The sequence below is a fragment of the Caretta caretta genome, chromosome 7 (assembly GCF_965140235.1).
Source record: "Caretta caretta isolate rCarCar2 chromosome 7, rCarCar1.hap1, whole genome shotgun sequence".
Lineage (NCBI taxonomy): Eukaryota > Metazoa > Chordata > Testudines > Cheloniidae > Caretta > Caretta caretta.
The window spans coordinates 83,395,220-83,410,423 of record NC_134212.1 but is presented as its reverse complement, the minus strand read 5'-3'; the positions used below and the strand labels follow the sequence as shown (position 1 = coordinate 83,410,423).

Sequence of the window (15,204 nt, the reverse complement as noted above, 5' to 3'; positions counted from 1 at the left end):
GCCATGCGGGTACCCATAGCAGTGCCGCTGATTTGAAGGTATACATAAATCTATAGCACTCTGTGTGTGGGAGGGGGAGGGGGGCGCAGTGCTCTAACTAGTGGGGAATTGAAAGAGTGTTGCTGGCAGACAGTTTGTACTGTGGAAACAGGCACCCATATATAAATAAAAAGAAACAAAATGATTTTCAAAGACCAACAGCAAAACAAAAGTTTTTGTGACACTAATTGCAGGGGCCTCCCTGTTCTTGTGCAGTTGTGTAGCAGGACAAAGCAGAGTCTCTACAAAGCAGCGTGTGTGATCTTCCCAGGTATCAGTTTCGTAATCTCCTCTGTAGGGACAGTGACACAAATGCACATTTCTGGGCTGTGCTTTTCACAAGTCTCTCCTGCTCTCACCTAATGGAGAGAGACTGAGTGCAAATAACAAATCAGACACCCCCAAACAAAAGCCAAGGAGAAAATGCCCCAGGCTGCTCTACGTTGGTTTGGTGACTGAGATTCTCACTTTAACTGTCCTGTGTTCACACTGACAGGCACTGTACAAGCAAAGACAAAAGGAGGGTGGATTAAATCTGCAAGCACACATCAGGGAACTGCAAAGTTCCACAGTATGCATCCGATCAAGTGAGCTGTAGCTCACGAAAGCTTATGCTCAAATAAATTGGTTAGTCTCTAAGGTGCCACAAGTCCTCCTTTTCTTTTTGCAAAGAAACTGTAATTTAGGTGTCAGAGTAGCAGCCGTGTTAGTCTGTATTCGCAAAAAGAAAAGGAGTACTTGTGGCACCTTAGAGACTAACAAATCTATTTGAGCATAAGCTTTCGTGAGCTACAGCTCACTTCATCGGATGCGATGAAGTGAGCTGTAGCTCATGAAAGCTTATGCTCAAATAGATTTGTTAGTCTCTAAGGTGCCACAAGTACTCCTTTCTGTAATTTAGGTGCCAGCTTTAAAGAGCGCAGCAGTGTGTTTTATTGATGTAGGAGAATCATGTCTATAAATTGTAATTGCCCTTAACTATCCATATAGGAATTTACATGCCCTCATCCCTGTAATATTTGAGCACCTCACAGACATCAACGAATGTAACCTCCCAATGCCATTGTAACACAGGGAGGTATTATCCCCATTTATTGTTAAACTGAGGCATAGAGTGATTATGTTACTTACTCAGGTCATGTAGGAAGTCTGTGGGAAAGCAAGGAACTGAATTTTGATCTCCTGCATTCCAGTCCCATGCCTTAATCACAAGACTATCTTTACTCCTTCTTCCTCTCCTTCTTCTAATAAGGATACTTTGCACCTACATCATGTAGTGCCTTTTATCTTCAAAGTGGTTTACAGATATAGTGTAATCTAAAATCTCCTTTGTGGTAGCTAAGAATTATTATCCCCATTTTATAGTGGAGAAAACGGAGGCAGCAAGGTTAAGTGACTTGCCCATGGTAACAAATGGAATCATTGTTAGAGCCAAGATTAACATGCAGAAGTTCCTGGTTCCCTGTCAAATGGCCTAGCACAGGACAACACTGCACTGCAAAGATTTAACTGCTATTCATGTCAGTGGCAAGACTCCCTTTCATTTAAATGCGGGGTTGACTAAGGCATATGAGAGACTGGACAGTTCACAGCTTGCCTGGATATTTGCCTTTTGTAAATGTGACAATACCATTAGGAACATTTGGGGAACAGCATAATCTCTGGGCATAAGAAAATATTAGATGGCTTCCACATAATTAAAATGGAAAAACACTGTATAACTATTGTTATATTCATATCACCAAAACAAGAAGCTGCCGTTAGTTAAGAAAAAGTCCCCTTTAAATCTGCTAAGCACATAGCTGTGACTTGCAAGATAAACAAGTGTGTTGGGCCTACCCTACAATATGCCTTGTCCCCAGGGGATGAACATGCTGCGTCCGCAGCCTGTGTGTGTGTAACTTTTCAAGAAGTACTTTTAATCCAAAGCAGGAACCATGTACTGTGTAACTTCATACTTGTGATCATATGGATCTGTAGCTTGGAATCACAACTGGAGCTGCGCACACATTTGTACTGAAACCCGTTAAACCCAAGCCAAATCTGCCAAGCATGGGGGTTTCATTACTAAACCAGTACTTGGTCCAGCGTTCACTGAAAAGATTGCTGCGTCTCACAGACCTCTTGGTGAGCCTAGGCAGAGTGAAGCCATAGAAAAGGTCTCTGAAGTCTTGGCAACAGAGAAAAGTCATACGCAGCTCTTCAAAACAGTATGCATTTGAACACGTGTATGAATTACAGCCCCTGTGCAGGTTTCAGAGTAACAGCCGTGTTTGGTCTGTAGCAACAAAGCATTTTTAAATGATCACTTAAAAACCCAACCCTGTCTATACAACAGGCAAAGAACTGGTGAAATTTCTTGGGAAATGAGATTGCTGTTTGTGTTCTAGGAAATCAAGTGGGAAGGATAGGAGAACAGAAAACTTTGATTCTCCACACTGTTTCCTTTTAATAGCTGAAAATCTGTAAAACTCCCTCCCAAAAATATCTTGCCCCCAGGCTGGGGCTTGAGCATAAAACAACGGCATCAGGCTGGAATGGTGACTAATGTAACAGGAATTCCATTTGCACCAAGCACTTTCAGGTGCTCCCTCTTTCCCAGGGCTAGTCCTGACAGGCAAGTGTGAAAGGAACAGGGCCTTTACTCAAACACACAATTTGTTGGATCTGGAACTGTTCCAACAAATCAGAATGAGTAAAGGCTGTTGTCCATTGGCAGAATGAAGGAGAACAGGGCTGCCTTCTTTGCCTGTTCCATTCTGGAATTCCCCTTTTGTGTCATCCTGCCCCCCTTCTCCAGCCCCTCATTGGTGGTTCACAAGGAAGCCTATAGGGCACAGCAAATGAACAGCTGGAGAGGTGGAAAGCTGTGCTCCTAAAATGTAGGTGGTTGTATTCAGTTCTGGGAACTGAGACTCTGATGGGGGCAGGGGAGGGATGCTGCCAGAGGGGAAGTGCAGCAAGGGGTCTCTTCCAGAAGATTTATTTTGGGAACGGAGATATGAGGGGCAGAGGTTGGTGGAGGCTCTCAACAGCTGTTCCTCCCAAGCAGGATGGAGGCTATAAAGAGAAGGAGGCCCCTCGCATTTTTATTGCTCTCATTGTTAGTTGAAATTTTGTTCATCCAGCAGAAGGGAATTGTTTACAGGCCCTTAACACCAACTCTCCAGATGTTGAGAGCAGCAGATGTTTTCATGGTTGTTGGAGCAGTTCTCTCCAGGGACTACACAGAGTAGTATGTTTCCAAAACATCAAGTCCTGACATTTTTGATTCACTTATAATTAGGGAATCCCCCTCCCCACGTTCCTCTCTTACCACAGTATGATAGACATCAGGTGACAGGAAGCATTATCGGTGCACTGCAATGCTGTCTCTGCTTCCCCATAGCTGAGGCCCAGAGATGCTTTTCCTTTCCCTGACCTCTGCTTTCTATCTGTCTATGTGAGATGTGTAGACTACTTCAACCAATCCATCCCTGCAATTCAGTGAAGGTACAGCAAGGGTTATTTGGCCCCTTGCTTTTAAGGTCTGTGCTTAGAGAAAGGCCAGTCCCTAGAGGGAAAAGATGAGGATCCCCTACAGCTGCATTTGATAAATGCCCAACTGCGAAAGTAAAGTAAATCCACTGGGAACAAGCATTACAGTTGCCCTGGAAGGACTTTATGTTTCTCAGGAAAGGTGTCATGGCTAGAGGCACTGCATAGCCCCAGTAGTAGTACAAGCTGTCACTCATGGGTTGGCCAAGGTGCCTCAAACCTGACCTGAAAGGCCTGTGTTCAGGCCTGAGAGAGTGGCCGGGGGGGTGAATTATTCAGAATCCTTGGCTTCTCATAGACTATCAGAGTTGGAAGGGACCTCAGGAGATCATCTAGTCCAAACCCCTGCTCAAAGCAGGCACAATCCCCAATTTTTTTTCCCCCAGATCCCTAAATGGCCCCCTCAAGGATTGAACTCACAACCCTGGGTTTAGCAGGCCAATGCTCAAACCACTGAGCTATCCCTGCTGAGACTGTCCGGAAGTGTGCTACTTAGTGCAAGCTGTGTTTGGGGGGGGTCTGCATCGAAAACCCACCCTCACTGATGGGATACTGCCAGTTGTTATCCAGAAAAGCTAAGCAGCTGCGCTGGTGCCGTGATTTCTGACATTACTGACCTGATCCAAATTTGCCCCCAGGCGGATCCTCAGTCACCTGGGCCAGCTAGTCCTACTTCTATTTAAAACTACTGAGAAACAGGGCAGGAGAGATGAAAGTGAGGACAAGAGCTCTAATAGCTAAAGGCTGTATCTTGGAATTGACAGCTTGATGCCAGGCAAAGCTTCTAGAGATAGTGAATATGAATCCTGTGCCCCTCTTGACTATCTAAAGTGTATTATATTTTATCATTATGCCTAAGCACTAACCATTTGCTTACCGCTCTACAAGACACAGAAGATGACATGTTGGCCTGATTCTGACCTCACCCCCGTTCACTGACGTTAGTGGAATTGCTCCTGATTTACACAAGTGTAAGATCAGAATCAAGCCCACAGTTGCTGTCCTGAGGAGCACACAGTCTACTGTAAACAGAGAGGCACAACATTAGGGATGCTTTACTGCCTTGGGGAGGGGTGTGAGACTATTTTTGACTGCAGTGGGTAGCATTTGTGGGCTTGGCAGGAGTGAGTTTTGATTTAAATTGAGAATTGCCAATTATTATCATCAGTGTTACTTGAAATCCTATTCTTACAGTGCAATGGGATCCTGACCAGGCCCGTGATATAGAGCCCTGCTCTCTCGCTCTTAAATTCCCGAGAAAGTAAAGAGATGCTTTATTGACTCTCTGAGTCAGCAGTGGGTGAGAGGGAGGAAAAGTGCTTTCTGTTTGTGTGGTGCAGTCCTATTAAAGCCTCTGAGCATATACTGGAGAAAATATCACACTGATTGGGGGAGGGGGGGTCAATCTCGATGGAGATTTCCCTGGGCCGGCATTTTGTGTAACTCTTGAAATTCAACTAAAGCATCCACCATATGAAAGGTGCTGACCCTGCAATAGAAGTTCTTAAATTGTTTTTATTCAGGCAACCCAGATTCTCATTCCCAGCACTAACTCTTCCCCTTTTCTCTCTCTGTGCAGGGCAAGGGTGTCACCTGCCTGATCAGGAAGTATTAAAACTGGATGATGCCTTCTAGATAGCTGCAGAGCACTAGGAGCTGGGGAGGTGCTCCTTTATTCTCCTTGGAGGGGGAGAGACTTTGAGGCAAAACCTTGGACTCCCCAGTCTCTCCCCATGGATAAAGGACACACTTTACCCCAGGATATCCGGGACCTGCGGCACTGCCTGAGAATGAAGAGCAAGTATGCTATTCTCCTGGTGTTTGTTGTAGCTCTTGTCATTATCGAGAAGGAAAACAACATCATATCGAGGTAGGAAAAAAGGGAGAGCAAGCTCTTGCTATACTGGGAGGGGATTTCTCTTCATCCTTGATGTAGCCTTCACCTCACCTTTCTGCAGCCAGCCTTCCAGCCATTTACAACTAGATACACTTCTCTCTCCTGGAATGTGAAGCCCATTAATGCCTATCACCTTCTTTCCATTACAATCTTAGTCAGTCACTACAACTGCCCACAGTGAAAGGCCTTCTTCCCAGCAGTGCTTCACATTGGTTCCTCCAGGTCTTTCCCCACTTTCAGTAAAGACAAATACACTGGAGATGGGCATCATAGAAGATCATAGCCAGGTAGACTATGGCAAGTGAGGAGGTGCCAAAGTGTCTAGCTGAAGCGACCAACTTGCCCATACTGAGGGAATGAGGAGGGTTTTTATTTAGGCTGTGTTTACACTTAAAATGCTACCGTGGCACACCTGCAGTGGTGCAGCTGTAGCAGCGTTTCAGTGCAGACACTCACTATAGTGACAGGAGAGTTCTCCCTTCATTCCAGTTAATCCATGTCCCTGAGAGGCAGTAGCTAGGTCAATGGAAGACTTTTTCTGGCCACAGTGCTGTCTATACTGTGTTAGGTCAGCTTAACTACATCTCTCAGAGGTGTGGATTTTTCTCATCCGGGAGAGATGTTGCTATGCCGATGTAAGTTTCCAGTGTAGACCTGCCCTAGGGCTTTTCTTTTTTAAAAGCTGATAAATGTTAGCAGTTGAGAAAACGAAGGATGAATAGAGGGGACGTATGCTGTGCAAACTTCCTTTAAGCAGTTACACCAAAAGTACCTCAGTCCTAACCTGCAGCATGTCCTGCTGTTCTACTCCTGGGTTCCCTTACAGCTCTGCCACTGCCCATTAATCCCGACCTGCAGCTCGTACTGCTACTCCAAAACTGTACCTCTCCTGAAGAGCCTGCCAGTTGTGCCAGTCTGTGTTGGCTTTGCAGTATGGACAGAGGGGCACAAGAGAGTAAATTGAAACTACTGAACACGTTAGGCCTCAGGTGAAATAAGATGAATTCAGGTGCTTAGAGGTGAAAATCTAAATGTCCCCCTTTTTAACCACTGCCTTATTGTTTGTGGTTTTGTTCTCTTTGTTGGTAGGGTATCAGACAAGCTGAAGCAAGCCCCACAATCTCTGATGGAGGTCAACAGCACAGACCCTGGCCTAGTGCTGTCAGAAAATGGGTCCCTCTTGTCCCTCAGCGAGCTGGACTCTGCCTTCTCTCAACTCAAGAGCCGGCTTCAGAATGTCACCCTGCAGCTGGGAGGGACCAGGGAGCCTGCTGTAGCTCAGGGACCCCGGAGACATGTGCTCCTGATGGCCACCACCCGCACAGGTTCCTCCTTCGTGGGAGAGTTCTTCAACCAACAGGGCAACATTTTCTATCTCTTCGAGCCACTGTGGCACATAGAGAGGACAGTGTCATTCGAGCCAGGCGGAGCAAATGCAGTGGGGTCGGCCCTCGTCTACCGAGATGTCTTGAAGCAGCTGTTCCTCTGTGACCTCTACATCCTGGAGAACTTCATCACCCCGCTCCCTGATGACCACCTGACCCCGTATATGTTCCGGCGGGGCTCAAGCCGCTCCCTGTGCGAGGACCCCGTTTGCACTCCTTTCGTCAAGAAGGTCTTTGAGAAGTACCATTGCAAAAACCGCCGCTGTGGCCCCCTCAACATGACCCTCGCTGCAGAAGCCTGCCTGCACAAGAATCATGTGGCACTCAAGACAGTGCGAATTCGGCAGCTGGAGTTCTTACGACCCCTGGTCGAAGACCCTCGTCTAGACATGAGGATCATCCAACTGGTGCGGGACCCCCGGGCGGTGCTGGCCTCTCGCATTGTGGCCTTCTCAGGCAAATATGAAACCTGGAAAAAATGGGCTTCAGAAGGAGCAGCTCCCCTCAACGAGGATGAGGTGCAGAGGCTGCGGGGGAACTGCGAGAGCATCCGCCTCTCCGCTGAACTTGGCCTGAGGCAGCCAGCTTGGCTGCGGGGCCGCTACATGCTGATCCGCTATGAGGATATTGCCAGGTCACCCCTCCAAAACGCCAAGGAGATGTACAAGTTTGCTGGCATCAGCCTCACCCAACAGGTGGAGGACTGGATCCAGAAGAACACCCAGGCACCTCAGGACAGCAGTGGCATCTACTCCACCCAGAAGAACTCCTCGGAGCAGTTCGAGAAGTGGCGCTTCAGCATCCCCTTCAAGTTGGCCCAGGTGGTGCAGAGCGTCTGCGGCCCAGCCATGCATCTGTTTGGCTACAAGCTGGCCAGCGACCAAGAGACCCTCACAAACAGATCCATCAGTTTGCTAGAGGAAAGGAGGGCCTTCTGGATCACGTAAGATCCCTCATTGCTGGGTTTCCATATGGAAACATACGGTTAGACTGAAAAAAGAAAAACCTGAGCATAAGAACAGCTGGGGAAGCAGGAAAAGGGCAAGTGGAAAGGGGCCACTATCCCTTGCTGACACGTATCACATCCTCGTTTATAAGGTTTGTGTTTGCCATGCACTCCTCATCCTAGCGAGGTGCTTTCTGATTCTCCGTGGACAGCAGGGGGAACGCAGTAATATCCAGGAGCTCTGGCTCGTCTAGATGGATTATAACGTGGCCACCCTTTGAAACTAAATGGAGCTCAGAAGCTGGCAGTGGGGAGAACCAAAGCAATAGGTACTAGCTTCCATACCTCACCTCTTAGCTTTCTTCTCTGCACAAGCGCCACCCTTCTGTCAAAGGGCATTTCTGCACTAAACATCCAAAGAGAGAATTGTATGTTTTAAAAATATTCGTACACTTTAAAATCCCTCATCTCGCCGAGCATGAGCGAGGAGGTGAGAGGAGCCGAGGGTTGCACTGATACTGCCTTGGGCAAACTTAAAGACCTCGCTAAGCTGTGTTTGGTTGGGTTGATGGAACTGTCAGAAAGGGACTTGGTTGGGGTTTGTTGCCAAGAAACCTCTTAGTAAATCCCCAGGGAGAGGGGTCGGGGGAACTCTCTTCTCCCATCCTGACTGCTGCTGCCTTACGCTGACAAACACTCATGCCTAGGACACTTTGTGCATATCTACGGACCTTTAAATATACCAACAGCCTGTTAAACCTTGAGAGATGTGACTGAGTCATACAGGAGTGAGCACACTCCCTCAGACCATGCTCTCGGAAGAGCAAAATGCCAGGACATCGGGAAAACATGTGGCAGAGCCAGCAAACAGCTACACCATGATCACTGGCACTGGTGCAGCATTTTCCACCTCAGCTGCTTGTTATCAAGTGCACCAAAACCAGCAGCTGAGAGATGGCAGGGAGACAATGAAAACATTATTTAAGAGAGAGAGAGAAAGTGAAAGCAACGCTCTCTATCCCTGGGGATTCAACTGGTCTCCTTCCAAGGTGCCATCAGCTGTTTTGTCTTCCACCACCACCACAGAGGCTGGGTTCCTCAATGATCATTTGCTGGTGTCTAGAGATCGATACTGAAAGATTTCTTGGCTGGGGGCGGCAGGGTGTTTCTGTAATTGTATTTATATTTTGTCCTTGCTATTGTTTGTATATCTTTGGAAGTGCTGGTTGGAGGCTGCCAGCAATTCTCCTGCCCAAAGCAGAGGGAAATAGTTTGTACCAATTAGCTTTTTGTGGTAGGAGAGTGGGGAGAAGAGAGACTGGGATGCAGGCAAGTAGGAACTCCTCCAAAATTAGGCAATAGGAATAGTTTCCATAACAGAAAGAGATGGTCTCAGATTGCAGCAGACGAATTCCTAGCCTGTTTCACCCCTTGTCCAATCCACAGTTAGGTTTGGTTTTTGCTTCCTGGAGTTTGATCTCTTCCTGGGGCAACCCGGAAACTACTGCAGAAGGTGCCACAAGTACTCCTTTTCTTACTGCAGAAGAGGTCTTCAGACTCCTTTTCAGCCCCATAATTATTCTGATGCCCCCATTGAGTCCCCTCATCCTTAAATACATCCTCAGGGAAGAAACATGGAACAAGATCTGAGCTGGAAGTGATTTTTTTTTTAAAAAGTAATTTTTCAAGGGGCAGCATCAGGGTTTTGTTTTAAATCACATTTAAAGGGATACTGTCAACACACAAACTTCTCTCTGAACTTATCTTTACTTCCTATTGTCACAAATTATTCAAATTTAGAGAGATTGCAAGAGACATTTCTCTGTTTTTCAGTGTGTTTACCTTGTGCATTTATCAATACTTTAGGCAGTCAGTTTCATCCGTGGTCGGATTCACTTCCTAATCTCATGCACTAGCATGAGAGAATATCAGAATTCTCATGCACAAGGGTGGGGGCGGGCACAGCTGGGCAGGGGAGCAGTCCCCCTAATCTCCCATGGATCCATGGACATGGCCTAGGAGCACTGGTAAACTGGAACTGGACAGCAGGTAGACGGAGTAAGCTGTTGCTGACATGGGTGATCAGCATAGGGGAGACGCTAATGCAGGACGGGGATCCAGGCACATCCCGTTTATGGCCATTGTTGTGCCAGAGCACACCCCTGTTTGAGCAACCGATATGAAATCAGCAAGGGAAAGAAAATCATGCAAAAATAAATGCAGGGTAATGGCTGAAATTCTCAGTCCTCAGTGTACTTTAACATAGTGTATGCCCCTAACCTTCACCCATGAAAAAATGGACAGTGTCCCTGTCACAGGGAGAGCTAGGTGGCACCTCCTCCTGGTCACTTTGGGGGAACAGCTCTGTCCAACTCCGGTGCCCCCTTCCACTGCTCACTGCATGCCCTGCTGTCTCTCACTCTCTGACTCAAGGGGCTCTGTTTTTGTGGTTTGGCCCTTCGGCCAGATCACTATAGTCCTCCCCTTCCAGGGTAACAAAATAAATCTCCAAACCAGCTGTCTAGAGCTCCTCTCCAGTGCTTCCGTGCTGCTTCCAAGTGGCTGGTAGGAGAACCCAGGCCTGCTCTCTACACTGGGTTCCAGCCCAGGAACCCTGTAACAAGCAGCCATGGTCTGCATGGTCCTACCCCTTGCTGCTGTTTTCCCTGGGCTTCTTCCCACCTAGCTCTCTCAGGCTTCCTTTCCCCACAACTCCTCTGGGGTTAACCATTGTTTTAGGGTTAGAACCCTGGTGCTTATTCTCCCTCTTGGGTTTTCATCTCCCCTCCTCTCTGCTCCCAGAGAGAAACCTCAGACAGTCTCCCTGCAGTCCCGTTGGGCAGCAAACTTCCTGGCTTTATAATTTAGCCTGCTCCAGCCCAGCTGAGTCTCTTGTTCAGTTAAGCCTGGCTTTCCCTCCAGGTACAGCCAAGTACCCTAATTGGTCCCTCAGTCCTACATTAACCCTTTCAGGGCCTGTGTGGAGTACACACCACATCACAGTTCTCTTTTTTAAAAAAGCAACAATCCACATCTCCCTCCCAGGGTTACTAACAACACCTTATATTGTTAAACTAAAATAGTTTTTTAAAGATATGAATTTATTTTACACTGGTTACGCAGTTTGTCCAAACTGTGATGCAGAAAGTAACCAGGGAAAACAGACCAGGCAGCAGGGGTGCTGGAACAATTTTTATAATGGGGCTGCTGAAAGCCATTGAACCAAACTGTAAATGATGGAAACCTCTTCAAGCCAGGAGGTGCAGCAGCACCCCAGTTCCAGCACCTATGCCAGGCAGTTTCACTTGTCAGCTCCCTTGTACTAGCACAATTCTGCAGTGTTTGGGTTGCAGATATTGCAAAGAGAATGTTGCTACAAAAAGGTGGAAACTGTTTCCAATGGAGTTTAAAAATAATCATGAAAACATTGACTAATAGCAGGTTTTGTAAAAAAATAAAAATAAAAAAATTTCTATCCCTAAATTTTGGGCCTAAACTACCGTTACATCTTTACAGTTTTTCAAGGAATTACTTATGGCTAAATGAAGCTTAGAGAAGTGAAAAGAAATTAACAAATACATGCTTCAGTGGGGGATTTTCTGTGTATGCCCTTGCAACTCACATGTGGAGTTGTTTGTGAAACCCAAATTTTGCTCTGCACCCACTGAAGAGCACATTGAAATTACTATCTATAGGTATATAAACCATAAAGGGCAAATATACAACAGCTTCCTCCTTCAAACTCACAGACCCTCTGGTGCACACAATCAGTTTTGACTTCTCTTTCTTTAATATTCACAATCTGTCCTCTAACTGCCACATCTTGTATTATAATTTGTTTATCTTTGGAGAGGTAGCAGACTTAGGCTTCAATTCAGGAAAGCACTTAAGCATGGCATAACTTTAAGCACACCTTAATAATAAGCATGTGCATAAGAGCTGGCCTGAATAGAGGTGCTTTCTAGAAAAAGGGCCTTAATGCATTCTGGAGCATTTCTTCAATATACTCAAGACAACAAGAGCTATAGGTACAGCATAAGGGGCCCTATTTGCAGTTGCCCTCTACCTTGTGTCATCATTTGCATCAGTATAAAGTGGCTGTAAAAGGTCCCCAAAACAAAATGGTTATGATTTACGCAATATGACCACCCAGTGGACCTGAGCCAAGGCCTATTTAAGTCAATGGAAAGACTCCCACTGACTTTGGCAGGTTTGGATCAGCACCAAGGTGCAGGGTAGCCATGAATCAGATCCACACCACTTCTTGATCAAACTTACTTTGCCAGCTCCAGGAGGGAGCCCCCAGTGGAAACGGTCCTCGTGCAGTCGGTAGGAGAGAGTGTGTTTACTTGGAGCTCCAACCAGCACTTTGGTTCTGATGAAATGAGGCGTTATTATTGCTATTGTTTGTTTTGTTTGTGCTTTCCAAAAGTTTATTTTTATTTTTTTTTTTTGTTTACAAGGGCGGCAATCTGGCAGGAAAGAGGCTGCCACTTCCTGCAACATGTAGAACCGTTCAGAGAATGGAGGGTTTAATATTGTAAACTGCAAAGGGAATTTATTTATTTATTATATGAAAAAGAGGGGAAATATTTTATTAGCAGGGAGTCTGAGCTACACCCAAAAACAGGCAGACAAGAAATATCCCAAGAAATGGAAAAAAGGTAAACAGTTAAACTCAGAGCAGCACAGTTACGATTTCAAACAAAATGCTGTTGTTCTGAGATGTCTGTTTTCTTAACACCCAGAAACAAACAAAAATCACACTTCTGTCTCAAAACGACTATCTGCTATTGTTACAAGTTAACACCTACACACTCTAACTGAACCGGATTAGGTTCACTGTTCCCTGTTATTGGGGGAGTCAGGGGGCTTCACACAGCAACAGGAGGGAGGAAAATAGCTCTTATTTTTTAAGGAAAGCATGGTTGAAAAAAAATCTCAAAAATTGGCGAACTCAGGCTGTGTAAGACACGAAACTATTTGTAGCACTTTTAAAATGACAGCCTTTCAAATGGCCCATTTCACAAGCTGAGAGCTTGTTGACACTGCGTTATGTCGGTATACGTTGCTCAGGGGTGTGAATAAGCCACCCCCAGCACGACGTAACTTCCACTGACCTAAGCGCCGGTGCGGACAGCACTGGGTCGACATAGGTACCACCCCTTGTGGAGAGGGTTTTATTGTGCTGACGGGAGAGCATCTTCACCAGACACGCTACAGCGACACAGCTGCATCAGTGCAGCTGTAGCGTTCTAGTGTAGACTAGCCCTGAGACACACAATGAATCCCAGACAGGACAAAGGCTTTGGATATAATTTTATGGCCTGGGAAAACACAGAAATGCACAGGAAGTGAAAGGATACATGCCTCAGTGGCATAAAAGAGTGGCTGTTGGCCTCTGGGGAGCCCATCTGGAATCAGACCTGTGCATAATGAGAAGTAAATATGGGGGTTTATCCATTCCTTCCCCCCCCCCCCCCACAGGTGGGAGCTGATACCAGGTCCTCTCATCCTAAGAGATGGGGAGGAAGGTTGCAATAGAGCTGAGGTTTGGTAGATGAATGTGGGATATATGACTAGATATGGAAGGCCAAATCCTGCCATGATTTACACCTATTGCAATCCCACTTGACTTCAGTGGTTCTTAAATCCGGGTAGGATTTGGCGTAGGGACAGGAATTCTGTCTCATTGCAGGAGCAGTCCCTCAGGGCCGGGCTGAATTCATTAGCAGCTCATGGGAATCACGCTGGATGGCTATCTTCTCTGTACATAGCCCTAGGATAGACAGAGGGAGTCAGTTCTCAGCTCAGCCAGTCACTTGACCTTCCCAAGCACAAGAGAGTCATTCACCAGTTATTTGTTTATTTAAAGGTTTTTTCTCTCTCACTCCATGAACATATCTTCAGGCTGGGGGAGAGAGACAGTTTCTGACCTTGGCACATAAAAGGACTATTCCTCTGTGTTCCACTTATTAGATATGGAAAGGGAAGTTTCTAACACCACATTCTTTCTCTGCTGTGTTCCATAGAGCTACACATTCTCTCCCTTTCTCTGTCCTATAGGACAGGGACCAGGCTCAGATGCTAGAAGAAAGCACTGCATGCAGCCAGCCTGTCGTACTCTCCTGAACCCCAGCTCCCTTGCCCTACTGCAGCATTGCAACCTCCAGCTATCAGGCTAGTTCATGGGGGGAGGGCCCTTCACTCACTAACATTTCGGGTGGGGAGAGGCATGGAGAAAGAGAAGGAGCTGGCAGCAGGGTCTGAATGGAGCCTTTGACTTGCTGCTATGCTGTGTGTCACCCCAGCAGGGCAGCGAGAGGAAGGCTCACAACTGCCATCTGTGCTCCTAAGGCTGTAAAATGGAGAGCTGCTTTGTTACTTCAGCTGTTTTCTTCCTTCCCTTCTTCCTCCTCTCATCCGTCTTGGCTTTTCAACTCAAAGGGAGGAATCTCGGGCGCCTGGCCCTCTCCAATGGCTGACATCACACAGCCCAGGAGAGCGGTTCCATGTGTTTAAATCAGAACGCCTTCCTCTGGGAAAGCAGACGTAACTTTAGCGGCAGGGGCTGTCCACATTGTGGGGAGAAATCCAAGGGGACAGGAGGCAAGGGAGGGTCAGCCAGGGCATCAGACAGGCTTCAAAGGGAAATGCACTGGGATGGGGTTCCTTGGGCAGCTGGAAGCGTACACCTAAGGGAGTCCAGCATCCCTCGTTTATTTATCTCCATGCAAAGAACTCTGTGCTGCCACCTAGGGATTTTTACCAAACTAACAGCTAAACCAATGTCCAGCTATTTTCTTACTGGCCCTGTGTCGAGGGTTTAGCTTAAAGGCCTGCCTGGCTCCATAGCAGTGATGTTACACAGGGTTTGTTACACTCCCGGAGCCACTGTGGTCTGCCAGCTGCTGGAAGCGCTGACATACACATCCTCTGAGGAGAGTACTCAGTACTCTTGTTTGAATCTTCTGTGCACAGAAATGAATGTGAACCCTGTAACCGGTTAGAAGATGGTTTACTTGACTTATTTAATTAAAAACACAATGGAGCAGAATCCAAAAAGGCATCTCCTGTGTCTGGCGTTTATTCACTTGTTATTTTTGGCAGCGGGAGAAGCGTAGACATTCACAGCAGCAGCTGGTAAGAGTCTCTGTGTAACATGGTCCCCTGGGGCAGTGACTTGCTCTCCTTATCCGTGTAGCAGTAGCAACGGTGCTCAGAGTCAACACATTGGAAGACACTTGGGAAAATAAGATCTGGGGATGAAAACAGAAACTGCTCTGCTGACAAGAATTTAAACACAAGCTAGTCGCCCTCCTCAACCCCAGTGGTACTGAGCACTCAACTGCCATTCACTCAAATGGAAGTTGCAGGTGCTCATTTCCAGTCAGGAGAGC

General features: G+C 46.7%; 1 protein-coding gene across 2 annotated transcripts in view; it reads left to right on the top strand.

The window, feature by feature from the left end:
* CHST3 (carbohydrate sulfotransferase 3) overlaps nt 1-14,873 on the top strand; it is a 46,882-nt gene extending 32,009 nt beyond the window's left edge. The window contains exons 2-4 of one of the 2 annotated variants that reach the window (XR_007357679.2): nt 5,156-5,446; nt 6,563-9,317; nt 9,351-14,873. Coding sequence is in view for 1 of the 2 variants with exons in the window: in XM_048858115.2 (XP_048714072.1) it covers nt 5,310-5,446; nt 6,563-7,805 (1,380 nt within the window). In the remaining variant the exon portion in view is untranslated. Of the gene's footprint in view, nt 1-5,155; nt 5,447-6,562 lie in introns of both variants that reach the window. The other variant, XM_048858115.2, reaches the window with a different exon arrangement.
* Nucleotides 14,874-15,204: the final 331 nt, after the last annotated feature.